Source organism: Littorina saxatilis, linkage group LG4 (genome assembly GCF_037325665.1).
Source record: "Littorina saxatilis isolate snail1 linkage group LG4, US_GU_Lsax_2.0, whole genome shotgun sequence".
NCBI lineage: Eukaryota > Metazoa > Mollusca > Gastropoda > Littorinimorpha > Littorinidae > Littorina > Littorina saxatilis.
In genome coordinates, this window is record NC_090248.1 from 62,755,024 (window position 1) to 62,782,523 (window position 27,500).

General features: G+C 44.7%; 1 protein-coding gene across 1 annotated transcript in view; it reads left to right on the top strand.

The window, feature by feature from the left end:
• LOC138965316 (universal stress protein in QAH/OAS sulfhydrylase 3'region-like) overlaps positions 1-27,500 on the top strand; it is a 64,385-nt gene that overhangs the window by 19,234 nt on the left and 17,651 nt on the right. Inside the window, exons 2-3 of the mRNA XM_070337450.1 lie at positions 16,269-16,349; positions 18,375-18,466. Coding sequence (XP_070193551.1) covers positions 16,269-16,349; positions 18,375-18,466 — 173 coding nt within the window. The remainder of the gene's footprint in view (positions 1-16,268; positions 16,350-18,374; positions 18,467-27,500) is intronic.

Here is a 27,500-nt window from a genome sequence, read left to right on the forward strand (position 1 = left end):
TGATGACGTCATATCCGGCTTTTCGTGAAAGTTGAGGCGGCACTGTCACGCCAGGGGTGTACCTTAACTTTTTTTGCTACCGGCCAGGGGGGCCGGTAAGTCAAAAATTGAACCGGCCCCCCCAAATCCCAACCGGCCCCCAACTTGCCGGGATTTCTTACAACCGCCCCAGCGGCTCGTCGCTTGCTAACCACATACACAAAAGACGTACATTCATACTTATAATGCATACATGTGGATTTGCACTACTAATAACTACCACAAACACACAGAAAACTTGATGACTAAAATGCTATGTTTTAATATAATGATAATTAACCTTGTTTTAATAAAGAATTTAAAATAAAAGCCGCCACAAAGAAACAAGAAATCAAAACCACATTCACACCCTGTCACACAATCACACACTAAACCTCACTAAAAGTTACCCCCTTTATGTACCCCTACCACACAATTTACAAAGTAATTTACTATGGAACTTTACTTACCACATAAACACACACTACAAAAGAGTAAATCAGCATTTTTTTTTAATTTAAATTATGTTTTTTGTTGTATAAAACCAAGTATAAAAAGCTGACTACAAACAAAACATTTTCTAAGTTGCTTTCTTGTTTTGTTTCTTTTTCTTTATGTCTGTGTTATTAATATTACTGTAAAAGTTGCATACCAGCCAAATTTACCACAGCTTAAGTCATAAATAATCAAAAGCATTACATTTCATTTCTATTTCCTAATGAAAACAAACAGATGTTCAGATTTCCTGATCCTAGAATTGTTCACAGGTGATCTTTATGCTTTTCATTCAGCAGAGTTGCATCCCTTGTCCTATTGTTGAAGGTCTGTCTTTTCTTCTTTATCACATATAGTGGATCTGGGTGGTTTTTTTAACTTTCTTAGTTGAAGGGAAATAATTGACAGCAGTAGTACTGTCACTACTTGTACTAAGTTGGTCAGCAAAGCTGGTACACATTTGGGAAAACGGTCTCAATGAGTATCCCTGCAGTCAATGACATAATTATATACATTTCCCAGAAACTGGATCAGTGGTACATAGCAGGCACATCAAAGGAAAAATACAGAGGGCTAGGGGGAATATGTTTGCTCTGGATGGGCGGTCAGATCAAAGGCAGATGCATTGTAAAAGCTGGTTGGCCTTGAGACCTGGGTCAATGACCGTTACTTGCAATCTGAACACAGCTGCCTGTCGAGACACTGACCTTCTTACTCGGGGTCAATGACCGAGTTTTTATCTGAGAGGAAACTGTTTTACAACATGTGAAAGTCTCTGAAGGATTGGTGAGCCGCGCAGGATAAGATCAGAGAGGGGGTGAAGTGAATAGCGCAAAGAGGGGGGACGGAGGGGGGGTTTCACTATTTTGACTGCTGATGCAATCGCCAGCGGCTCGTGGCACTGGAGGGGTGATGACACGGTCAAGTGAGGTGGAGGGGGGTAGCTGTCTAGCCAATGTGTCTGACATTGATTGATGGTAGTCCTGAGTCCTCAAAGTGGGGGAAGGGGGGGGGGGGGATGAGTGGGCAGTAGAGAAGTGACAGATTTTGAGATCGCCCGCAGAGATATTTGTTCGCCGGCCGTTCCGATTGACTACGTTGCCTAACGACTTTGTACTTCAGCAAAATTTGAACCCGCCCGGCGGGCGATTTCAGAGGAATTTCGAACTCGCCCGACGCGATTTGAAGTCGCCGCTGGCGAGCGGGCGAGCGCCAAAACTCACCCCTGTCACGCCCTCATTTTTCAACCAAATTGGTTCAAATTTTGGTCAAGTAATCTTCGACGAAGCCCGGACTTCGGTATTGCATTTCAGCGTGGTGGCTTAAAAATTAATTAATGACTTTGGTCATTAAAAATCTGAAAATTGTAAAAAAAAATAAAAATTTATAAAACGATCCAAATTTACGTTTATCTTATTTTCCATCATTTGCTGATTCCAAAAACATATAAATATGTTATATTCGGATTAAAAACAAGCTCTGAAAATTAAATATATAAAAATTATTATCAAAAATAAATTGTCCAAATCAATTTAAAAACACTTTCATCTTATTCCTTGTCGGTTCCTGATTCCAAAAACATATAGATATGATATGTTTGGATTAAAAACACGCTCAGAAAGTTAAAACAAAGAGAGGTACAGAAAAGCGTGCTATCCTTCTTAGCGCAACTACTACCCCGCTCTTCTTGTCAATTTCACTGCCTTTGCCATGAGCGGTGGCCTGACGATGCTACGAGTAAAATGGCATTGCGTTCAGTTTCATTCTGTGAGTTCGACAGCTACTTGACTAAATGTTGTATTTTCGCCTTACGCGACTTGTTCATGATTTTGAACAAGATAATCCGTTTTCTTGCAGAATTTCTCAAAGTAATCCTCTGGCAACTTCGTACTTCGAGCACCGAAAGTGAAAGAGGTATTTCAGGCTGCCCCTTATTTCCGGTTATCAGAGAGAGGCTGCCGTGCCCTAAAATCTGATTGGTCGAAACGCTGGGGGCAAAGGTTATACGAAAAAGGTCTATTGGATCTGTCTGGAGGCAACCGAGTCATGTGTGTGTGTGTGTGGGGAGGGGGGTCTTTCAGTGGTTGTAGACTGCGTGCCACATAGACATTTTCTTCAAGGGGAACAGGTTGGAGGAGAAAGGTCTATTGAGAAAGGAAGAAAGGAACAGCGAAAGAAAAAAGAGAAAATGTTCAAACCATTTAACCCGGTGTCTGCACACCACCCGAAGTAAGATAACAAACCTTGGGGGGCAATTTTTTAAGTTAACGATCCTTAACAAATGACTGGTTGAGGGAAATGCCTTCTTAGAGGGGGAAAACACAACTCGACAACTTTTTATTAGTGAATCATGAAGCCCACTACGGCTGAGTTACGCCAGAAATGAAATCAGACAACATGGTCTCGTGGGGGTCTCGTAGTCTGACGTACTTTAACGCGATAATCAGTGGTCGTGAAGGCAGGAGAAATCGTCCGTGGGTTGAAGAACTTGTTCTCGTGGGGTCTCGCGGTCAGACGTGTTGAATTAGATCATGTCTGGCTGCTAAGAGAACTCTGCTTGAGTTTCACAGATTTGTCGTTAGCTGTAGATAGGGCCGCCGTCGGGTAAATTCTCGAGTGGAGGAAGTAAGTGGATGTTTTCAGGAGCTGCGTCTGTAGCCACACATTTCCTCCAATACCGTTGTATGGATTGCTGCATTTTGTGTTGTACGTGTGTGTGTACATTGACTGGTCCTCATGTATGTGCCTTTTCTGTTTCCCACCGACTGTCCATTTTGTGCGAATACTGTTATTTGTTGGTTTTGTTCACCATTCTAATTGACCCTGAATGACTGTCCATTTTGTGCGAATACTGTTATTTGTTGGTTTTGTTCACCATTCTAATTGACCCTGAATGACTGTCCATTTTGTGCGAATACTGTTATTTGCATCAAACGTTTAGTGCTAGCGGTAGTTCTTCGTTGTTATGCCTATGTTCTCGGCCAGTTTTATGTCTTTCTGTCATCTGTTTGTGTATTGTTCCATCAAGCAATTTTCGTAAAAATTAATTTCCACAAAACAAAGTATGATTCACGTTTTCATAATTCTACACGAGCAGTTCTTGGAGCAGCTTGTTGTGCAGTCCCTGCTTGGTCTAACAGTCTGCTTGGTCCAACAGTCTGCTTGGTCCAACAGTCTGCCAGACCTGTCTGTCTGCAACCAGGACTCTGTCTTCATTATGGTCAATTAGACCCACAGTAACTGATGGCCTGTCATTGCCTTTTCACAGTGGTGCCTTAATTACCACCCTGATTGATCGTCCACTTCCCTCGTTCGTCATTGGTGGATTGTTATCGCATTCTTCAAAATTGTAGCTCGTTTACCATCTCTATTATATTTCTGCTGACACTGTGACTATTCTTGACCAAGAGAAAGCGTAGTCGTGTGTGTGGAATGATACGCGACTGGATGTCTGTCAGAGTATTTGCTATCCTTCGAGGCAGATGGTCCATCACTACTTCGTGAAGACTTTGATCTGGGTTTGCTGTTCATCTGGTGTCATCATTTGTCACTGATGCTTGGTTACAATGGGTTTTTTAAAATTTGGCTTTGTTATGAACGGTTGCATCTAATGGGCAGTATATATTCTTTCGGGTTTGCCCTCATCTATGTTGGTTGTTTTTGCTAACTCCTCATCTGACCATAGTTTTGCTCTGTCAGTCGCTCAATTTCATTCGGTTATGATAGTTAATACGTCGCTTTTTCACAATAAATGTGGATGTGAAACTCAAGTTGTGTATGTTAGTATTCTGAGTGACAAGGCTACTGTTCTGGTCTCTTTGGACATGGCATAGGGGGGGGGGGAGAGCGACATGGGTTTGGGCTGATGATTATGTACATGCATGTGTTGTTGGCTATCCCGAGTGCCAACGTTGCAATAATGGGCACGTCCAAAGTCAAAAAACAAGAATTGCAGGTTATTGGAACGTTTAATTATTGACAAAACAAAACGTTATATTTACAGTACGTCGACCCACTGATCTTTTAAGTTGACAGACAGACAATTACTTATGATACAAATAATGAACTTATCTCAAAATCGTCGATGAATCTCGTATACAAGATTCTGGCGTTTTCCAAAGGACACGTCAGTTGAGCTGTGTACTTTCCAAACCCGCGACTGCCGATGTGTGTGCGCGCGAACGTGCGTGTTTCTTTGTATACGTGTCAACATGCCATTCAGGGCTCCCCATAGCGCGCGTCCCTGCGTCCCATACGCACTAGAAGCAGAAAACACGTACTAGAAAAATGTTTTTGGGGTCCCGGGACGCACTAGATTTTAAAAGAGCGGGTCCTTGGACGTAATAAACTTCCTTTATCGTGCGTACCGTAGATAACACACACACACACACACACACACACACACACACACACACACACACACTAACACTAACACTAACACTAACACTAACACACACTAACACACACTCACTCACGTGGAAATCACCGGGACTTTTCGGCTTTTGGACGCTTAGGACCCTCTAAAATTGTGCAGTGGGGGTCCATGGACCCTCTAAAAATTGAAAGTAGGGGTCCCGGGACGCACTAGGAGGGACGTCCATGGGGAGCCCTGCCATTGTTAGGACAAGTCAGCACGCGCTCGTACGTGCACAGGTGAAAATGGGTCACACACGTTGATGCAAACCCCGAAAGGAAAAGGCGCAACACCCTCAGATGAGTCAACAACGAGACCTTCTTCCCAATCAACCATCAAGGGCCACTAATCAATAATGGCGGTGGCAAAATCCGGATTCGGAATCTCCGTGCTTCCGTTTTGTGGTCAGCTACCAGCCAGGGTGCTGTGGGGCGAACAATGGTCACGTGATTGATCGGTGTGCTCTCGGGGAACCCTTCGTTTTTTTACTGCCTGGCCCAAAACGGCGATGGTCTTGTCAAGCGTGAGAAGTGTTATGGGTTTGGGTGACTGCTGTGCCGACTGTTCAATGTTGGTTCCAGACGTTGTAGGCCCTACTTGTAGGCTTAGGCTTTCTGTCGGGACCATTTCTAGGATTATGTGGCTTTACCAACTAAAGTATCCGTAATCTCCGATTTTCAGAACAAAACTCCATACATGGCTATATTCGAAAAGGCGCAAACGTCATGGCAGTCACATTTGGTGGTCGTTCTTTTCTGATTAAAATATTGGCAATGCCGGGCGGTGGAGTGGAGGAGGTATGGGGGTGGGGGGGGGGCTGGGGGGCTGGGTGAGAGTGCAGAGAAATCGATCGGTTTCCGGTGTTCTCCAAAACAGACACAAACCACATGTAAACCATAACCGAACCGTACAACTACAAAGCGAAACACGAGGACAGTTTAGAATACAAATATAAAGCTAAGAGAGAATTTGTTTTGAAGAATAGACAACGGTAAACTGCGTCCTACAACCTCTCGATATCTGAGAACTAGAAGGTAGTTGTCGGAGATGTCAACTTCCCTTGGAACTACCTTCTTTCTATCGCTACTTTTATATTCCCCAACTCTGGTTATAAATTGATACTGCCGTATAAAAGGCTGCAATGCATTCAGTGCTAGAGCTCTCAGAACACAAGATAAACTTGCACAATGTTGCAACTCACAGCTCTTTTCATTTTTAAACAGAAAACACATTGAAAGACTTATTTTTGTTAAGTTTTAGTCTGGGTCGTGTCTTATTTTAAAGATTTAGTTCATTGAGTTTGTATAGATTGCTTCTTTTAATTATATTAATTGTTTCTATTGTTTTATGAAAAGCAATTTTTGTAAATACTGTAGTAAAGTTGCATGGTGAAATCTTCAAATAATAGCCTAACAAATGAATAAGGAATTAAGATCTCTTCACGCATGATCTACCTAATTTTCTCATTTGCTTTGCTTTGAAGTGAACATCTTCTTCCTCAGAATTTTCCACAAAAATGAATCAAGGGATGCAATTATTATTATGGAAAGAAGGAACAATACTTATTCAATTAAATAAATCTTTGAAATAAGACATGATCCAAACTATTTGTTTTTATGAAACGTTTTTCAATGTGTGTCCTTTTTACAAATAAAATAATTTGGTAGTCGCAGCATTGTGCAAGTTTAACGGAACGATAGCACTGAACGCATTGCAGCCTATAATGACTGGGGTATAATGTACTTGTAGCAATATATGAATATAGAACAAGCAAGCAAATTGCAGTCACGAGATTTTTATCTTTTTCTCACACTGCCTTTGAGCATGTTTGTATAGCCAAAGTCTAAAATGTCACAGTGCACGGTAAAAAGAATGTTCAACCTTGCTGGAGCAGCATCTGTTGTCAAAATTACTAATACACACGCTAACAGTCCGACCCCGCCACCTACTCTGACAAAAGCTCGTGACTTTTAGTGGCAAAACGTGGACTGGTTTCAGGACTGGTGCAGATGTTGTTGATGTACATAGTTAGCTCAGCAGCTGTGTGTGAGAGAGAGAGCGGTGGAGGGGATGTGGCAGGGACAGAGAGTGTGTGTGTGTGTGTGTGTGTGTGTGTGTGTGTGTGTGAAAGAGAGAGGGGGAGATAGATAGATAGATAGATAGAGAACGGTGGAGGGGATGTGGCAGGGACAGTCGGAGTGTGTGTGAGAGATGGAACTTTATATGATGGGACTTTATGATGATGGAACTTTATTTTTCAAGGATAGAGGTTTAAGGCGACGCCTTTTCTTACAACCGGTCCTTACTTCTAATACAAATATCTAATAAATGATAAACAAGTAAAGCAACATGACAAATAAACAAAGTAAACGAACGAACCAGCAAACAATCGACAAGTAAGCAAACAAGCAAATAAACATAAACAATAAAATGGCAAAGTAAGCAACATACAAATCGAAAGCGAAACATGCAATATGTTAACACATGGAAAGTGATCGACGGTAAAATTCACACGATACCAACGTTTACACTAATGCTAATAATGATTATATGGTGTAAATGATAATGATGATGATGATGATGATGATGATGATGATGATGATGATGATGATGATGATGATGATGATGATGATGATGAAGTGATGATGGAAAATCGCAACATAAATTCCACATAATACATATAATAAAGAACATATTTGTGTAATTCATAAAGCTTTGCCAATTGTTGACAGCTACTTGCACGTGTTAAGACTAGTATAGCCATCTAGGTAGACATAAAATGATTATGCAGAGCTTGTTTAAAACTCTTTAGTGAGGTTAATGATCTTATTACAGACGGAATGGAGTTCCACACCATAGCGCCAGAGAAGGCTTGACTAGTTTTGAACAAATCAATCCTGGGTATTGGTGGTAGAAAATTGATAGACCCGTACCTTTCGGTGACTCTGTGAAATAGGTCCTGAATATAGATGGGCACTTCGCCATGATATACTTTATACATCATTACAGTCTTATTAAACTGTAACTGTTTAACTAGCGGCAGGTAGTTTAGATTCTTTAACTTCAAATCAGCTGATAATTGTGGACCATTTACCATGATTTTAGCTGCCCGACGATGTAGAGAGTTTAATTTTTTCATGTGAATATCAGAGACGCCATCCCAAAGAGTTGATGCGTAATTAATATGGGATAAGATGTGGGCATGATAAAATAGTTTTAGTGTTGCGATATCGACATATTGCTTTAACTTTGATAGCAGAAACAAATTCTTGGATACTTTTTGACAAATATAATGTACATGAGATTGCCATTTTAATTCTTGATCGACTATCACACCCAAAACACGATGTTCCGTTACCTGCTGAACAGGTTGTGATTCCAGAGAAAGATTTAACTTAAGAGGTCGTGACTGGTGTTTTTGTCTTGTTGTAATAATCATGCTTTTTGTCTTTCCTGGGTGCACTATCATACAATTCTGGTTACACCAACTATTGACTTCATTCAGACTAGACTGTAAGGAAATTTCAATTTCTTGAACAGTCCTACAGCTTGTGTGAAGCGTCGAATCATCTGCAAAAAATTCCGTTTTAACTTTGGAATTAGATATATGAAGGGGGAGGTCATTAATGAATACACAAAACAAGATCAACAACAAGAGAGAGAGAGAGAGAGAGAGAGAGAGAGGGAGGGAGGGAGATAGATAGATAGATAGAGAACGGTGGAGGGGATGTGGCAGGGACAGAGAGTGTGAGTGCGTGTGTGTGTACTTCAGGCAAGGTGGAGCAGGTGGTACATTCGTCAAAAAAACAAAAACACTCACAAAAAGGTGGACACGACAAAATCGCACTGGCACACGTAAAAGATTGTATCGGCATAAATACAGTTCGGAATGGTACGGAGATGCTGCAGATCCCTGAGGTATCAGAAAAGTAGCAGCTGTTAAACATAAGTAAGGTGAAGGGTTTCTTAGAGGTTGCACCATCTCGCTTCAACTGCCGATACAATACTATTGAAACACTCAAGAGAGAGTATTCTTGGAGCCGATGCCCTGTTACACGCGGTCGAGTTTTGTTGATCTTAGTCTACCAGCCCGGCTGCTGTGTGTGAATGTTTGAAATACTTACACGCATGTGGTACTCAGTATACCTTTGTGTTCATTTCACAGTCGAAACCAATTTGTTCTGACGAACAAGCATTTTCACATAAAGGTACATCGTTATTTGTACACGTTTGTTAGAACAAACTATATCAAGGCTTTGTAGTTCAGCTTGCTTGGAATTGTTGAAAATGTAAATTTAGTCGTGAGCGTGTGAGGAAGTTGTACGACATGAAATCATTTGTCATTTATTCTGAATTTATCTACCTTTGACAAGGTATGAGGCAGTCAAGAATAATTTCTGCTGTGCGTGCAGTTCAGGGTCCCATGATTCTTTAATACACTAAAGGTAGTCCAGACCTGGGAACCCATACGATTTTGTCGTATTTTGTACGCATAATTGTCTAGAATACGAGCAGTACGGTCAGTGGAAAAACATACGACGAGAAAAATTCCTAGACTACTTTTCTTCACAAGCGCATTCCGAAGCCGATCCAGTATTATGACTCATGATTACAGTTTTTGTCAGTAAACATTGAAAGAAGCATTTAAAAAAACCAACGTATTGGTAAACTTAAAAAAAAACAGTGTGACGGAAGATGGTGAAACATGTTGGAATCATGGTTGATCAAATGCTGTGTGGAGTACGCTCATTTTTCTGAAAATACACAAGTTTGATTGAGAATACTCCTAGTGCAAAACAGGGGTTCCCAGGTCTGGTAGTCCTTAACTCAGCCCGAAGTCGACTTCGCGAAGTCTTTTTACCGAAAACTCAGAGCTAAAGCTCCGTACGGCCAGCTTCGCCAAGTCTTTTTACCGAAAACTCAGAGCTAAAGCTCCGTGCGGCCAGCTTCGCCAAGTCTTTTTACCGAAAACTCCGAGCTAAAGCTCCGTACGGCCAGCTTCGCGAAGTCTTTTTACCGAAAACTCAGTGCTAAAGCTCCGTACGGCCAGCTTCGCGAAGTCTTTTTACCGAAAACTCAGTGCTAAAGCTCCGTACGGCCAGCTTCGCCAAGTATACCTCGCATAGTCGACTTGACCCATTTAGGAACAGGCTTTAGAGTTTGTGCGAGAGATGTAATTATGAGTGCACGTGCAAGTGTTCATTGACCTCACAGGATGACACCGGGAGCTTTTTGCATGCACCCCGGAGGACACTCTGTCCTGGAATTGAATCTCGTTTGTTGCACCGACCGGTAAAAAGCAACTGCAATAAAAGAGTTCTCAACGGCACCGAAGAGCGACAGAAAAGCCATTAGTTGGGAGCTCACACGCCATCCTGCGGCCTCCACCACGACAGAATCACAGCATTTCAAGATAATGGCTGCTGTCACAAGTAATCCAATCGTGGGTTGTTTGTCTGTGTGTGTGTGTGTGTGTGTGTGAATCACAGCATTTTGAAGATAATGGCTGCTGTCACAAGTTATCCGATCGCTTGTGTCATTACGCTTCCCATCGTTCCCGGCTCCTCTTGGGACCAACTTCCGGCGACCCAAATAGATCAGACGACTGTGTATGCGATGAACCCGCAGCTGCTGTATTGACATAAGGGTGTGGGGGGGGGGGGGCGGTCGCGGGCGGGCAGGGATCGAGGGACTTTTAGCGGGACTTAGTGCTCTGACGGGGGTTTTCAGTGATGGAGATGACTTTATGAGCTGGGGTTTGATTGGAATGAAGCAGGATGTGTGAGAGTGTGCCAGTGTGTGTGTCTGTGTGTGAACGAGTGGGGTAGGGGGGGGGGTGAGAGACACATGCTACTATATAAAATCAACAGTTGCAAATGAACCAATAACTCCACTGTGAAACACAACAACAACAACAACAACAACAACAACAACAAATAAAACGACGAATAAGAGTAAAATCACGGGTAACAATTATGTAATGCATTTACTGACTCCGCACATTCTGAAATAAAGAATGCAGAAACATTATCGACAGCGCGATCGGACAAAAGCGAAACAAATATGCCTATTGTATTGCGTAACCGAACCCGTGATCGGAACGCTCTGGGACAATGAATGAAGATTCAAGAACGGAAATGGAATCCGGCGAGAACGATAACCAAACAAGGCCACTGTTGCGTATGATCAAATCGAATTCAATCTCCATATTGCTTTTTGGTAATTATGTTGTTTTGTCGCGTTTTTATTTTTCATTTATTTATTTCTTGTATTTGCTTATCACATGCTTAGCTGAAAAGGATAGCAGCAACGGGTTTCACTTGTCTCAGTCTAACAAACACAGGCAATTGGAAATGTGACCGAAGATCAAGACCCACCGGTTGTCTTTGCCAAATTGCATATCCACGTGACGGGGCCCTTTCACGAAATCTCATTTTCTGTCTCCCTTCTCCTTGCCGGCCCGGGTCTCTGCATTTCCTATGTGTTTTGTCGTGAGGCATGAATAAAGATGGCGAGGCTATGCTCCCATCATTACTTCTCCGGTCTTCGTAATGGAAAGTTCTTCAGAAAATTGGTAGAGTTCTAGTGTGCCCCTCTGCGTTGTTAGCTCTTCTGTGTCCGTTCATGCTGAGTCGGGAAATATCTATGAATACATTTGCATGCTGGGTTGTGATACTTGGCAGGGAGCTGTACTTGTGGATGCACACAGTTCGGAATGGGTCTTCAAGCTTTAAAGCGCTTCGTGCGTTTCGTATCCTCCTCCAAATCGTTGAAGATTCTTGGGAAATTCATTCATGGAAATCTCATGTCTGAGTAGAAAACATTATGTAAGACTAAGAGGTTGCTCCTCTGGCGATGTGATGAGAGGATATTAGTGTTGTCTTCCGATAGATATTCGGAAGCCAGCTGAATGGCCTTTCTGTATTTATTGAGAACACTTAGGCTAAGAAAACAATGCAATGTAGCTGATTCCCCGGCCGACCTTATTTGTTTCGTCCCGACCCTAAAATTAGTTTTCTTACCCTTCAAAAAAAGTATTAATTAAAATTTTAAAAAATCGACTGTGCAGACTATACAAGGAAAGCTACTTTCTCCGACATCCAGAGGACACAGATTGCATGCTTTCCGGCATCCAGAGGACACAGATTGCATGCTTTCCGGCATCCAGAGGACACAGATTGCATGCTTTCCGGCATCCAGAGGACACAGATTGCATGCTTTCCGACATCCAGATGACACAGATTGCATGCTTTCCGACATCCAGAGGACACAGATTGCATGCTTTCCGGCATCCAGAGGACACAGATTGCATGCTTTCCGACATCCAGAGGACACAGATTGCATGCTTTCCGACATCCAGAGGACACAGATTGCATGCTTTCCGACATCCAGAGGACACAGATTGCATGCTTTCCGACATCCAGAGGACACAGATTGCATGCTTTCCGACATCCAGAGGACACAGATTGCATGCTTTCCGACATCCAGAGGACACAGATTGCATGCTTTCCGACATCCAGAGGACACAGATTGCATGCTTTCCGGCATCCAGAGGACACAGATTGCATGCTTTCCGGCATCCAGAGGACACAGATTGCATGCTTTCCGACATCCAGAGGACACAGATTGCATGCTTTCCGACATCCAGAGGACACAGATTGCATGCTTTCCGACATCCAGAGGACACAGATTGCATGCTTTCCGGCATCCAGAGGACACAGATTGCATGCTTTCCGACATCCAGAGGACACAGATTGCATGCTTTCCGGCATCCAGAGGACACAGATTGCATGCTTTCCGACATCCAGAGGACACAGATTGCATGCTTTCCGACATCCAGAGGACACAGATTGCATGCTTTCCGACATCCAGAGGACACAGATTGCATGCTTTCCGACATCCAGAGGACACAGATTGCATGCTTTCCGACATCCAGAGGACACAGATTGCATGCTTTCCGGCATCCAGAGGACACAGATTGCATGCTTTCCGACATCCAGAGGACACAGATTGCATGCTTTCCGACATCCAGAGGACACAGATTGCATGCTTTCCGGCATCCAGAGGACACAGATTGCATGCTTTCCGGCATCCAGAGGACACAGATTGCATGCTTTCCGGCATCCAGAGGACACAGATTGCATGCTTTCCGACATCCAGAGGACACAGATTGCATGCTTTCCGACATCCAGAGGACACAGATTGCATGCTTTCCGACATCCAGAGGACACAGATTGCATGCTTTCCGACATCCAGAGGACACAGATTGCATGCTTTCCGACATCCAGAGGACACAGATTGCATGCTTTCCGGCATCCAGAGGACACAGATTGCATGCTTTCCGACATCCAGAGGACACAGATTGCATGCTTTCCGGCATCCAGAGGACACAGATTGCATGCTTTCCGGCATCCAGAGGACACAGATTGCATGCTTTCCGGCATCCAGAGGACACAGATTGCATGCTTTCCGGCATCCAGAGGACACAGATTGCATGCTTTCCGGCATCCAGAGGACACAGATTGCATGCTTTCCGACATCCAGAGGACACAGATTGCATGCTTTCCGACATCCAGAGGACACAGATTGCATGCTTTCCGACATCCAGAGGACACAGATTGCATGCTTTCCGACATCCAGAGGACACAGATTGCATGCTTTCCGACATCCAGAGGACACAGATTGCATGCTTTCCGGCATCCAGAGGACACAGATTGCATGCTTTCCGACATCCAGAGGACACAGATTGCATGCTTTCCGGCATCCAGAGGACACAGATTGCATGCTTTCCGACATCCAGAGGACACAGATTGCATGCTTTCCGGCATCCAGAGGACACAGATTGCATGCTTTCCGACATCCAGAGGACACAGATTGCATGCTTTCCGGCATCCAGAGGACACAGATTGCATGCTTTCCGACATCCAGAGGACACAGATTGCATGCTTTCCGGCATCCAGAGGACACAGATTGCATGCTTTCCGACATCCAGAGGACACAGATTGCATGCTTTCCGACATCCAGAGGACACAGATTGCATGCTTTCCGGCATCCAGAGGACACAGATTGCATGCTTTCCGACATCCAGAGGACACAGATTGCATGCTTTCCGACATCCAGAGGACACAGATTGCATGCTTTCCGGCATCCAGAGGACACAGATTGCATGCTGACCGGCATCCAGAGGACACAGATTGCATGCTTTCCGACATCCAGAGGACACAGATTGCATGCTTTCCGACATCCAGAGGACACAGATTGCATGCTTTCCGACATCCAGAGGACACAGATTGCATGCTTTCCGACATCCAGAGGACACAGATTGCATGCTTTCCGACATCCAGAGGACACAGATTGCATGCTTTCCGGCATCCAGAGGACACAGATTGCATGCTTTCCGACATCCAGAGGACACAGATTGCATGCTTTCCGGCATCCAGAGGACACAGATTGCATGCTTTCCGACATCCAGAGGACACAGATTGCATGCTTTCCGACATCCAGAGGACACAGATTGCATGCTTTCCGACATCCAGAGGACACAGATTGCATGCTTTCCGACATCCAGAGGACACAGATTGCATGCTGTCCGGCATCCAGAGGACACAGATTGCGTGCTTTCCGGCATCCAGAGGACACAGATTGCATGCTTTCCGACATCCAGAGGACACAGATTGCATGCTTTCCGACATCCAGAGGACACAGATTGCATGCTTTCCGACATCCAGAGGACACAGATTGCATGCTTTCCGACATCCAGAGGACACAGATTGCATGCTTTCCGACATCCAGAGGACACAGATTGCATGCTTTCCGGCATCCAGAGGACACAGATTGCATGCTTTCCGGCATCCAGAGGACACAGATTGCATGCTTTCCGACATCCAGATGACACAGATTGCATGCTTTCCGGCATCCAGAGGACACAGATTGCATGCTTTCCGACATCCAGAGGACACAGATTGCATGCTGACCGGCATCCAGAGGACACAGATTGCATGCTTTCCGGCATCCAGAGGACACAGATTGCATGCTTTCCGACATCCAGAGGACACAGATTGCATGCTTTCCGACATCCAGAGGACACAGATTGCATGCTTTCCGACATCCAGAGGACACAGATTGCATGCTGTCCGGCATCCAGAGGACACAGATTGCGTGCTTTCCGGCATCCAGAGGACACAGATTGCATGCTTTCCGACATCCAGAGGACACAGATTGCATGCTTTCCGACATCCAGAGGACACAGATTGCATGCTTTCCGACATCCAGAGGACACAGATTGCATGCTTTCCGACATCCAGAGGACACAGATTGCATGCTTTCCGACATCCAGAGGACACAGATTGCATGCTTTCCGGCATCCAGAGGACACAGATTGCATGCTTTCCGGCATCCAGAGGACACAGATTGCATGCTTTCCGACATCCAGAGGACACAGATTGCATGCTTTCCGGCATCCAGAGGACACAGATTGCATGCTTTCCGGCATCCAGAGGACACAGATTGCATGCTGACCGGCATCCAGAGGACACAGATTGCATGCTGACCGGCATCCAGAGGACACAGATTGCATGCTTTCCGACATCCAGAGGACACAGATTGCATGCTTTCCGGCATCCAGAGGACACAGATTGCATGCTTTCCGACATCCAGAGGACACAGATTGCATGCTTTCCGACATCCAGAGGACACAGATTGCATGCTTTCCGACATCCAGAGGACACAGATTGCATGCTTTCCGGCATCCAGAGGACACAGATTGCATGCTTTCCGGCATCCAGAGGACACAGATTGCATGCTTTCCGACATCCAGAGGACACAGATTGCATGCTTTCCGGCATCCAGAGGACACAGATTGCATGCTTTCCGGCATCCAGAGGACACAGATTGCATGCTGACCGGCATCCAGAGGACACAGATTGCATGCTTTCCGGCATCCAGAGGACACAGATTGCATGCTTTCCGACATCCAGAGGACACAGATTGCATGCTTTCCGGCATCCAGAGGACACAGATTGCATGCTTTCCGACATCCAGAGGACACAGATTGCATGCTTTCCGACATCCAGAGGACACAGATTGCATGCTTTCCGGCATCCAGAGGACACAGATTGCATGCTTTCCGGCACATGATAAGACACAAGTTCCCGTGAAAAAATATAATGTAAAAACATTAAAAAAAATAATAATAATAAAGTAACCGACCTATCGATCCCGTTTTTGATTTGTTTGAGTAAACAGTGAACCGCCAGTTCCTTCAGAAGGAGCTGTCCCGCCTGTTCTACATATATTTATCTCTGTCTATATTTCTGTGACGTTTGGTGTCTTTGTGTTTCAGGGTACTGCGACCACCTGTACAAACACGGAGACTACGTCGTGCTGATTCACGTGCCGGAGAACTATGACTTCACCATGGCCAGTGAGTGTTTATCAGGGCTCCCCACGGATGCCCCTCCCAGAGGGTCCCGGGACCCCCACTTTCAATTTTTAGAGGGTTCATGGACCCCCACTGCATAATTTGTAGAGGGTCCATGGACCCCCACTGCATAATTTTAGAGGGTCCATGGACCCCCACTGCATAATTTTAGAGGGTCCATGGACCCCCACTGCATAATTTTAGAGGGTCCATGGACCCCCCACTGCAGAATTTCAGAGGGTCCATGGACCCCCACTGCATAATTTTAGAGGGTCCATGGACCCCCCACTGCAGAATTTGTAGAGGGTTCAAAGGGTCAAAAAGCCGAACAACCCGGTGTGCTTATAAAACATTGTCATTGAGGTCACGCATAGTGTGCTGTGTACAATAGCTGCCGATTGCAGTCTGAAAAAGTATCTACGGTACGCATGATAAAGGAAATTTCAGTAATGCATCCCAGGACCCGCTCTTTTAAAGTTTAGTGCGTCTCGGGACCCCCTGCATAAATTTCTAGTACGTGTTTTTCGCTTCTAGTGCGTATAGGACGCAGGGACGCGCACTTTGGGGAGCCCTGGCACATGGTCAAGTGTTTACACTCCCTACATTTTTTTCTTCTAAATCGCGTAAAGTAGGGGTAACACCCAGGAACACGCCCCGACTGATTTTACCGTGAGGGCGTCAAACAACATGTATCATCATCATCATCACTCCCTACATTTTGTTATGTTTTGGAAATAATATCTAAAGACAGCAGCCTCCTCTCTATAATTTTACCCTTGTCCGAGTGTTAAAATAGCTTCAACATTCATAAGTTCGATTTGATCTTTCATATCTATTCAATGTTAACACAAGACAACACAAACTGCAACAACAGTGTGTTCATAATGTGAATGGTTGGAAGAAGAATCACCAAGCATGTTTATATGAAAGGTGCAACACTGAACGTATGCATGCAAACGTTGCATGCTTATAAAAGACTTTATCAATCTAATTGTAAACTCCACCGAGTTTTATGAAATAAAAAATAATAATTTATTATACTGAATATGCCAAATGTTTCACGCTAGCGGCACAGATCGCAAAACAGAATCATGAGATTAATTATGCGAAGTCGTCTTCACGAAGCTCTCTGCACGATGCTTTGGTACTGAATTTTCGGTTAAAAGACTTCGCGAAGTCAACTCTGGGCTCAATAAAGAAGGCCTTTAGGCCAACAAAAAAATAGGTCTGTTTACGGTAACCCGACCGACCCTAGTTTTTTCGCGCGACCCTAGACTTTTTTTTGGCAAAATAACTTAAAAATATGGTTTTTTGGAGAAAAAAAAGAAAAAAGAAATCCCGACCTACCGACCCTATTTTGTTTGCCTATGTTACCGTAAACAGACTTTTTTTTGGCCTTACGACCTACGAATCCCGTACACTGGTTTGCCAGGGCACCGTACCCCCCGCGCGTTAGGGGGGAGAATTTACCCGATGCTCCACAGCATGTCGTAAGAGGCGACTAACGGATTCTGTTTCTCCTTTTACCATTGTTAAGTGTTTCTTGTATAGAATATAGTCAATTTTTGTAAAGATTTGAGTCAAGCAGTATGTAAGAAATGTTAAGTCTTTTGTACTGGAAACTTGCATTCTCCCAGTAAGGTAATATATTGTACTACGTTGCAAGCCCCTGGAGCAAATTTTTGATTTGTGCTTTTGTGAACAAGAAAAAATTGACAAGTGGCTCTATCCCATCTCCCCCCTTTCCCCGTCGCGATATAACCTTCGTGGTTGAAAACGACGTTAATCACCAAGTAAATAAAGAAAGAAAGAACAGGGCACCGTAGCAGATGTCCAATACTCGATCATTATATATTCATGGTCCGAACAATCACAGGAAAAATGGGGCGAACTCGGGGCGAAACGGGGCGAAATGACTTGCTAAGGTAAATGGGCGAAACGGAAATGGGGCGAAAGAGAAATGGGGCGAAATGAACGGATACCATCTCTATTTGTGAGGGTTGACTGTGTTGTTATTGTTGTCTGCAGGCCCAGGCGTGGTGGAACAGCTGCTGAAGGAACTCGAGCAGCGAGTGGACAACCTTGAACGACGCTACAAGGACAAGTTGCAATCCAAACGGGTCAGATTATTTCTTCATTTCTTTATTTCTTCCTCAGAGTATTTCTTCATGGTGATGATTTTGGGCGACTATACGTTGGTTGGGAGTAATTGGGCATCCATCAGTCTTCATCATTTCTAGACGTTTTTTTCAAACTTGTAATTACTTGTTATTGTCATTTTGGAAAAAAATAAAACGACACTTTGTCGTTGCGTGTTATTTGCCATGGGCTCCTCTTGCAGCTGTCAGTAAAGTCATAGAAAATCACCACAGAATGGATAAATAAAGATTTTTTTTAAGTTAAAAAGAGAAAAACAATATACCTAACACGCCATCAAGAGGTGCATTCCCAGAAGTTATTTCAAAGTTTTCCCCTTTGTTCTTGAATCCTGCTGTTCCCAGATTTGATCCCCCCCCCCCCCCCAACCCACGCCCCCGCCCTTCTATGTTTCGTTGTCTCTCCATTTTGTGACAATTCCGGACCCAAAATCAGATACCTCACGCAAGTGAACCAAAAGCCATTCCAGTCTAATTAATTGAGGTCACGCACGCGAACAAGACAAATCTTGTTTGGGTTTTTCTCTCCAGTTGAAGAAGAGACATATCGTGCGAGCGGTATTTCTTGGGAAATCAGCTTACCCAGCACATTTTTAAGTGCACTGTGGAATAGGCAAACGATCCCTCGAACTCATTTTCTCAAGGTGCTTGACTTATTTTCTTCTGTCAAGTTATTGTAAGGTCTGGCGTGAGATTTAGAGTGCTATCCAGAAATTCACAGACACAGAGTATTTCACAGTACATACAGACGCCCGGACGGACGGACGGACATACAGACAGACAGACAGACAGACAGACAGACGCACTCACATGTAGACTGACACACACATACACACACACATACACACACACACACACACACACACACACACACACACACACACACACACACACACACACACACGCACGCACACACTCTCCCTCACTCACCCATACACTCTCATCCATATTCTCCTTCTCACCCCACCCACCCCCCATCCCCGCACTGTCTTCATCCCATCGACGAGCCCAATGGCTTCTTTGGCTTCTGCAATATTGCATTCCTCCCCAGGCAATGTGCTTGCCAAACGAGGATTGGTCTTAGCAGAATGCACCAAGAAAAAGTCCATTTCACAAGAAATTGCAAAATACGTTGCTCAATAGCCTCCGGAAGAATCCGCGACTTTCCAAGTTTCTATCATCCTTCTTAAACTGATGGGTATCTTGAGAGAAAAAAGAGTTGCCAGTTAAAACAAAAAATATTCGGTATGGAAACGTTGGTAATGATTGATTGGGGAACCTTGTTAATGTGAATGCTTCGTTATTATTTGTCAATGGGAAGATCCTGATTAGTATAAGTTGTTAACAATAATTTCTAGCAGCGTATATGTATGCTACCTATATGATGGATTTCACCTCGGCATTCTCTTTACTGTGGATATGGTTGTCTTTGTCGGTTACTTTTATGTTTCTTTCTTTTTAACTGAAACCCATCCCCCATACCCACCCCCCTCCCACTCGGCCCACTTTTACTTTTAACTGACACCCCCCCCCCCTGCCTCCCACTCGACCCACTTTTACTTTTAACTAACACCCCCCCCCCCCCCCCTGCCTCCCACTCGACCCACTTTTACTTTTAATTGACACCCCCCCCCCCCCCCCCCTGCCTCCCACTCGACCCAACATCCATCATTCAGACCCTTTCATCTTTTGATCCCTTCCTTTATCTTAACCCCACCCCATTCCCACCCACTAGCATTACTTGCATAACACCACAGTCACCACATTTCACATACTTTTTCCACGACATTTTGTTTTTCTAAATCGATACATTTTGGTCGTATTTTGCGCAGCAAATCGATTCGTGCGGACAAAGCCCAAGTGTTTATTCAGACAAATTGAGCATGTCTACAAGTGCCGGTGGCTTTGTAAAGAAAGCGTCTGAAAGGAAATAAGAGTGTTGCGGAAAGAAGTCGCTACGACGTTGTGCGATCAATAGGGCGATAGGCTTGACTCCAGGGGGCTCCTTCCTCCATGGGGGCTAGAGGGGGGGTGGTGGAGTGAGGACAGGGGGGCCTTGTTTCGAGCCAGGTTAGTTCTTTTTTGTGTGTGCAAAACTAGGGCTCTTGAAGACCTGTCCGCTATTCTTGTCTTAAAGCAATGAAGAGAGAGAGAGTGTGCGTGTGTGTGTGTGTGTGTGTCTGTGTCTGTGTCTGTTTGTGTGTCTGTGTGTCTGTGTGTCTGTGTGTGAGTGTGTGTGTCTGTGTGTCTGTGTCTGTGTTTGTGTCTGTGACTGTGTTTGTGTCTGTGTGTTTCTATTTCAGTGTTTGTGTGTTAGGGGCAGGGAGGGAGGATGGAGGGGATGGTAGATGTTGGGTTACGCTCGTAGAGGTTCTTTTGCAGAACTACCGTACGGTAGTTGTTTTGCAGGCTGTGGAAAGCCACTTGGGATCTGCGAGGGCAATGTTCGATCACTGGCCCGGCAAGTTTTGGGCTCCTGTGCAGCTCCTTTTGGTGTGGAAAGCACCAGTGACTTCGTCGTGTATTGACCATGAGGACATAACTAGGCCATTGGCGAAAGATCCCATTCATAGAATGTGCGAGTGACCGTAAATCAACAATGTATTGGATTGCCAGTTCACATAAATCAACCATTATGAGTCGACCAGTTCTCGTAAGTCAACAATGTATTTGATGGCCAGTTAATCATAAATCAAGCGTGTAGTAGACGAGAGAGAAAGCTATGTGTCAACAGATAACGCCTTACGGAGTCGTTCATCAGCGACAAAATGCCACGAATGTCGAGTGTTTTTGTCCCCTCTCTCTTCCATTCAGTCAAATATACACCTGTTCCGCTTTCTATTGTAAAATAGTACAAGGAATATGACAGTTCTGTGAGGAAGAAAAAGGCTTCCATAAGTCAGTGTAACTGTGTCCGTTCTCGATGGCACTTTGCCTTTTCAAAACCGTTTAGACATTTGACGAATGTTGTCGCATTTTCAATTTCTCCAAAAACTAAATCGAATTTCTTCATCCGGGGCATCTGGACGTCAAAGATGACGCAAGGCTCAATAGAGTCAGGACGGAGCAGGTATGAATATTAAATACATTCAACACTGATTAGATTTGGCCACTCTGAATTTTCCAACTTATAATTTCAAAAAAGTTCCTTTTTTGGCACTTTCTCTACACTCTGCACGCGGGCTCCATCTTCTGGGGCAAAGGGTGGGGGGTGGAAAGAGGGCGGTGGGGGGGGGCGTAGTCTGGCAAAGTTTTCCTGGGTATAATGGACTTTTTCCCATAGAGAACAAAAGATGAATTGCAGGACTCAAGTCGAGCAAGCTGCTTGTTAACTGTAGGAAACAAGAGACAGCACAACAGGAAAATGACGGCCCCCGGGGAGCTAATCTGAGATATACTGTGCCAGACGTCATGGGTTCAATAGAATTACCGATGTCGCTTCCGTCTAGAACTCTCTCAGTTGACATGTGTTAGTTTTTGCGTGTGTGTGTGTGTGTGTGTGTGTGTGTGAGTGTGTGTGTGTGTGTGTGTGTGTGTGTGCCCCTCTCTCTCTCTCTCTCTCTCTCTCTCTCTCTCTCTCTCTCTCTCTCTCTCTCTCTCTCTCTCTCTCTCTCTCTCTCTTTCTCTCTCTTTCTCTGTGTAGGTTCATTTGATTTTGCTGAACAAAAGTGTGCGTCATTTACATTTTAACGTACTTCATCACGCGTTATTATCGGTTACACTGAGGCAGAAATGTAACCGTTTAAAACAACGACTAACAAACAAACAAAAACCACAGCAACCACAACAGCATCAACACACATGCACCTTATAAGTCACCATCTCCACAGAAACCCAATGGTACGTACACCGATTCTCAACCAGCATGATTGGTCATTTCAAATCTGACCGTGCCGTACTGACCGATGATCGAAGCCTGTCCTAAACCCTTCAATTATGTAAAGCGTATCGTGTTAGCAGAGTCTCTGCACCGCAGCTGAAGTGTCGGAAGTATGGAACCGAGGGTCCGCGCCAAATCACACCACTTTGACCAATTGTCCGGCTCAGTTGAGTCTTTGGATTGATTTTTCCCCTTCCTCAACCTCTGAGGCACTGTATGAATGATAGAGGTGGGGCAGGAAGTTTGTGAGCTCCTGGGGTGATGTGTAGGAGAAAGTGCCCATCTGGGTGAGAACGACAAGCTCGGTGTCGGATTGGTTGAAGTTAAGGTTTGTTTGTCAACCAATCTAACCCTGTGTTCTGGTCTCACCCTGTCGGGCAGTATTTTTCTTGCGGATACAGCCCGGGAAGCAGTTTGCAGTTTACATCATCATCATCATCATCATCATCATCATCATCATCATCATCATCATCAACAGCACCATCAACAGCATCATCGTCATCATCAACATCACCATCATCATCATCATCATCATTATCATCATCATCATCATTATCATCATCAGTCCCCTGACTGGGACAGTCGTCGGGGGGACATAAGGGCAGAAGAGGCAGCGATCCTTCTCCAGGCTGTTCTGTTGGGGGCCGTCGACAGGAGGTCAGGAAAGCTTGTCTGTGTCCAATCTTCCACGTTGTCGGACCGGCTCTTCCCTTGTCTCCCGCGTCTGCGTCCTCCTTCGACGGTGCTTGTTTGTTTGTTTGTTTGTTTGCTTAACGCCCAGCCGACCACGAAGGGCCATATCAGGGCGGTGCTGCTTTGACATATAACGTGCGCCACACACAAGACAGAAGTCGCAGCACAGGCTTCACGTCTCACCCAGTCACATTATTCTGACACCGGACCAACCAGTCCTAGCACTAACCCCATAATGCCAGACGCCAGGCGGAGCAGCCACTAGATTGCCAATTTTAAAGTCTTAGGTATGACCCGGCCGGGGTTCGAACCCACGACCTCCCGATCACGGGGCGGACGCCTTACCACTAAGCCAACCGTGCAGGTAACGGTGCCCTGTAGAATGGTTTTGGTGAGGTTGTTATGCGACTTGGCCGAACCAAAAGAACTTCCGGGGGGGGGGGGGGGGGGGGGGAGGGGGGGGGAGGGGGGGGAGTAGCTCAGTTGGTAGAGCACTGGACTTGTGATCCGCGGATCAAGGGTTCGAATCCGGGCCGGGACGGACACAGGTCAACTTTATGTGCAGACTCAGAGACGGTTTCCATGGTCCATCCCCGTGTCACCACTGTGGCACGTAAAAGACCGCGGTCATTCTGCCATAAGTGCATATGGCTGATTACACCTAAACACGCATACATATGGGTAGTGCGACTATGTGGCTGCTTGCTTTCCACTGGGAGGAAGCGACCCGAATTTCCCAGCGATGGGACAATGACGTAATGAAAATGTCTTATGACGGTTGAAGCAGAGGTTCATGTGGGCCCACGATGTTCTTGACCAAACTCCGCATATAGTCATTGGTCTTTTGCTCTCTATATAATATTCGGAGCAGTTTCCTCGAATGCCTTGGTTCTTCGTCCCTCGTCGGCTCGCAGTTTGCAACACGTTCTAACGAGAAAAAAAGAAAGAGGATAATAAGATGATGTCAGCACATTGCAGAATTCCAAAGTCGTTTGGGCCTGTGCTATCAGATTCACTTTTCAAACTTATTCAAACAAGGATTCCAGTGTAATAATATTTCTTGAAGGTGGTATTATCGGCAGTATGCACGACAACTTTCCGTTGCAAACCACGTCATTCTGCCTAGTTATGTGGGCCACGTCATTCTGCCTAGTTATGTGGGCCGCGTCATTCTGCCTAGTTATGTGGGCCATGTCATTCTGCCTAGTTATGTGGGCCACGTCATTATGCCTAGTTATGTGGACCACGTCATTCTGCCTAGTTATGTGGGCCACGTCATTCTGCCTAGTTATGTGGGCCACGTCATTCTGCCTAGTTATGTGGGCCACGTCATTCTGCCTAGTTATGTGGGCCACGTCATTCTGCCTAGTTATGTGGGCCGCTTCGGTTCCACGATTGATTTTCCTTTTTTTCGCCGTTGCTCTTTACTTGGAACTTGTTTCTCCCCTTTTTACTTTGATGCGCGTGCAGATATGTTTCTCCCTTGTTCCTTCTCGCAAGAAGGAGATTACACGCTAAGTGTGTGTGCAACATCGTGTCCACAGGGATGATGGAGGGGAGGAGTTGAGTTGAACAACCACATTGCATCGTAAATAGACAAAGTGTGCAGTTTTTGCTTCTTTTTTCACTCACTTGCGTAACAAGCAGAGTCTTAGTAATGAGCTGTGAGAAAGAGAGAGAGACAGACAGACAGACAGACAGACAGTCAGACAGACAGAGAGGAAGAGACAGAGAGAATGTGAGGACAGTTGAGAGAGAGACAGAGATTGAGAGGGAGAGACAGAGAGAGAGAGGGGAGAGTTGAGAGAGAGGGAGAGAGAGGGGAGAGTTGAGAGAGAGAGGGGAAGGGATGATGATGATGATAATTAGTTTTAACGCCTTCTTAGAACCATTTGGCCTATCTTGGGACAGGTAGAGTTAATATGCTTTATGTGGGGACAAGACACTGGACAAACATGCAAACAGAGAACACATATGATCGTGTTATAGATCTGGAGGTCTGTTGTTGCGATATTTCGAAATGGGGATGGAAGTAATGATTGTGTACGCGGAATGTGGTTAGACTGGAGCGGTTTTGTAGGCTTATTTGCTTTTTATGTATGTAGGATATGTTTATATGTGTGGCTGAATAAGTTATAACAACCCCCCGCGGGTTAGGGGGAGTCCCATATTGGTTGGGACTAGAAAGAATTTACCCGATGCTACCCAGCATGTCGTAAGAGGCGACTAACGGTTCTGTTTCTTCTCTTCTTTTGTCTTATTTCTGCCTTACCAGTCCTTTCACCTATATTTCCTTCCAAGAAAACTCTCCCTACTATTCCCTGCAGTTTTCCAATTCTTTTCTTGTTGTCTTATTTCTACCTGACTGGATCCATCACCTTTATTTCACTTACCAAAAGTCTTCTTTTCCACATCCTTATTTCTCTGCACCCCGCATGTCGTATGAGGCGACTAACGGATTCTGTTTCTCCTTTAACCCTTGTTAAGTGGTTCTTGTATAGAATATGGTCAATGTTTGTAAAGATTTTAGTCAAGCAGTATATAAGAAATGTTTAGTCCTTTGTACTGGAAACTTGCATTCTCCCAGTAAGGTCATATATTGTACTACGTTGCAAGCCCCTGGAGCAATTTTTTGATTAGTGCTTTTGTGAACAAGAAACACTTAACAAGTGGCTCTATCCCATCTCCCCCCTTTCCCCTATCCCATCTCCCCCTTTCCCTCGTCGCGATATAACCTTCGTGGTTGAAAACGACGTTAAACACCAAATAAAGAAAGAAAGAAAGAAAGTTATAACAATTAAAAAAAAAAAAAAAAAAAAAATCTTAATTAATTTATAGCCAAAGGAAAATATTGAAGCAACTTGCTAAAAAATATATCAGAATGGGGAACTTAAGTTCAGGTAGGAGGGCAGTATGTGCTTAAGCCTTGTTTGATCAATTGAGTATAGCTATGCTTTGTGTTTTAGACGCTTTAGTTGTTGGGCGTGGGAGGGGAGGGGGGGGGGGGTAAGGGGTCGGTGGGAGAGAGGATTGAGGGGTGGGAAGGAGGAAAGGGGATGAGGTTTTCAGAACAGATGTCCTATTTCAGCCTTATATATTGAGAGACACAGGGTGTATGCTGGCTTCCATTGAAGCGTGCAATGTTTATCTAAAAACTCATGGGGTTTCAGTTTGTGTTCGTTGACAAGGGTGTGTAGGTTGCGGAAATCTTGTTGGAGTGATTGGCAGCGGTCAAAGAGGTGTAAAAAAGATAGCAACTGTCCACATTCACAGAGACGGGGAAAGAACTTGTAAGCGCATCCATCCGTGCGAATTCTGCGAAGTATTTTAAGGAGGGGGTTGGGGAGTGTAGGCCTGTTTTGTTTTGTTTGTCGGGGCAGAATAAGCCAACCATGGGCATTGCCTTCTGTTTTTAATTCTGTTTCCCAGTGACACCAGGCAACTTTGGCCATTTTGTGTTTTGCTTCCGTCTTTGTTAATTTTAGGTCATGAAATGCTGCTTGATCTGTGACAGCCTCTTTTGCTGCTCTGTCAGCCATATCATTGCCTCTGATCCCTGTGTGTGAGGGGATGTACATAAGGGTCAGTTCTGTCCTAGAGGCTATGATCTGGTGACAGAGGAACAATATTTCCGTCTGAAGCTCTTCCCGGTTTCTGGAACCATTTTGGAGAGCAGTCAGAGCTGATTTTGAGTCGGAGAGAATGACGACTCTTGTTGGGGGTCGAGGAAGGTCATTGACATAGTGGCATGCTCTTAAGATGGCGTACATTTCTGCAGTGAAAATGGACACATCCTTATTGAGTTTAAATTTTTTAGTTATTTTGAGGTCAGGAATGACAAAAGCACAGCCAGTTTGGTCATCATTTTGTTTTGAGCCGTCAGTAAATATCTGTAGGTGATCTTTGTAACTGTTTGAGATTATTTCTCTTACTAGTGATGAGACAAGTACAGGGTTATCTTTTTTTGTTACACCCAGATCATGATCAGGGATGATAATGGGAGATTCCATGAACCAAAAGGGGAAGGGGTGAATGGGAATGTGGGTCATCCTACCTGGGTTTACCCCACTTTCTTGAAATATCGGTTGAACATAGTCTGCTAGTGGGATCGTTGCTTCGTATATTGTGGGTGTTTTTCTTTTTAGGTTTTGGTAAGGGGCCGAGGTAATTGTGTCGAACTCAGCAGTGAGCTCTTCGTTCACAGCATTATCAACTGTACTGACTCTTGATACGTACTGGGCCGACATTAGTCTTCTTTCTTCATCGAGGGGGAGCCAGCCAGCCTCTTGATACACTAGTTTGTTTATGGAGTGTTTTGGGAGATCAAAGATGATTTTGAGTGCAGCCATTTCGGCTCTTTCCAATAGTTTTAGATTCGATTTTGATGCAGCAAAAAATGCTTCTTGACCATAGGTTAAACGGGAT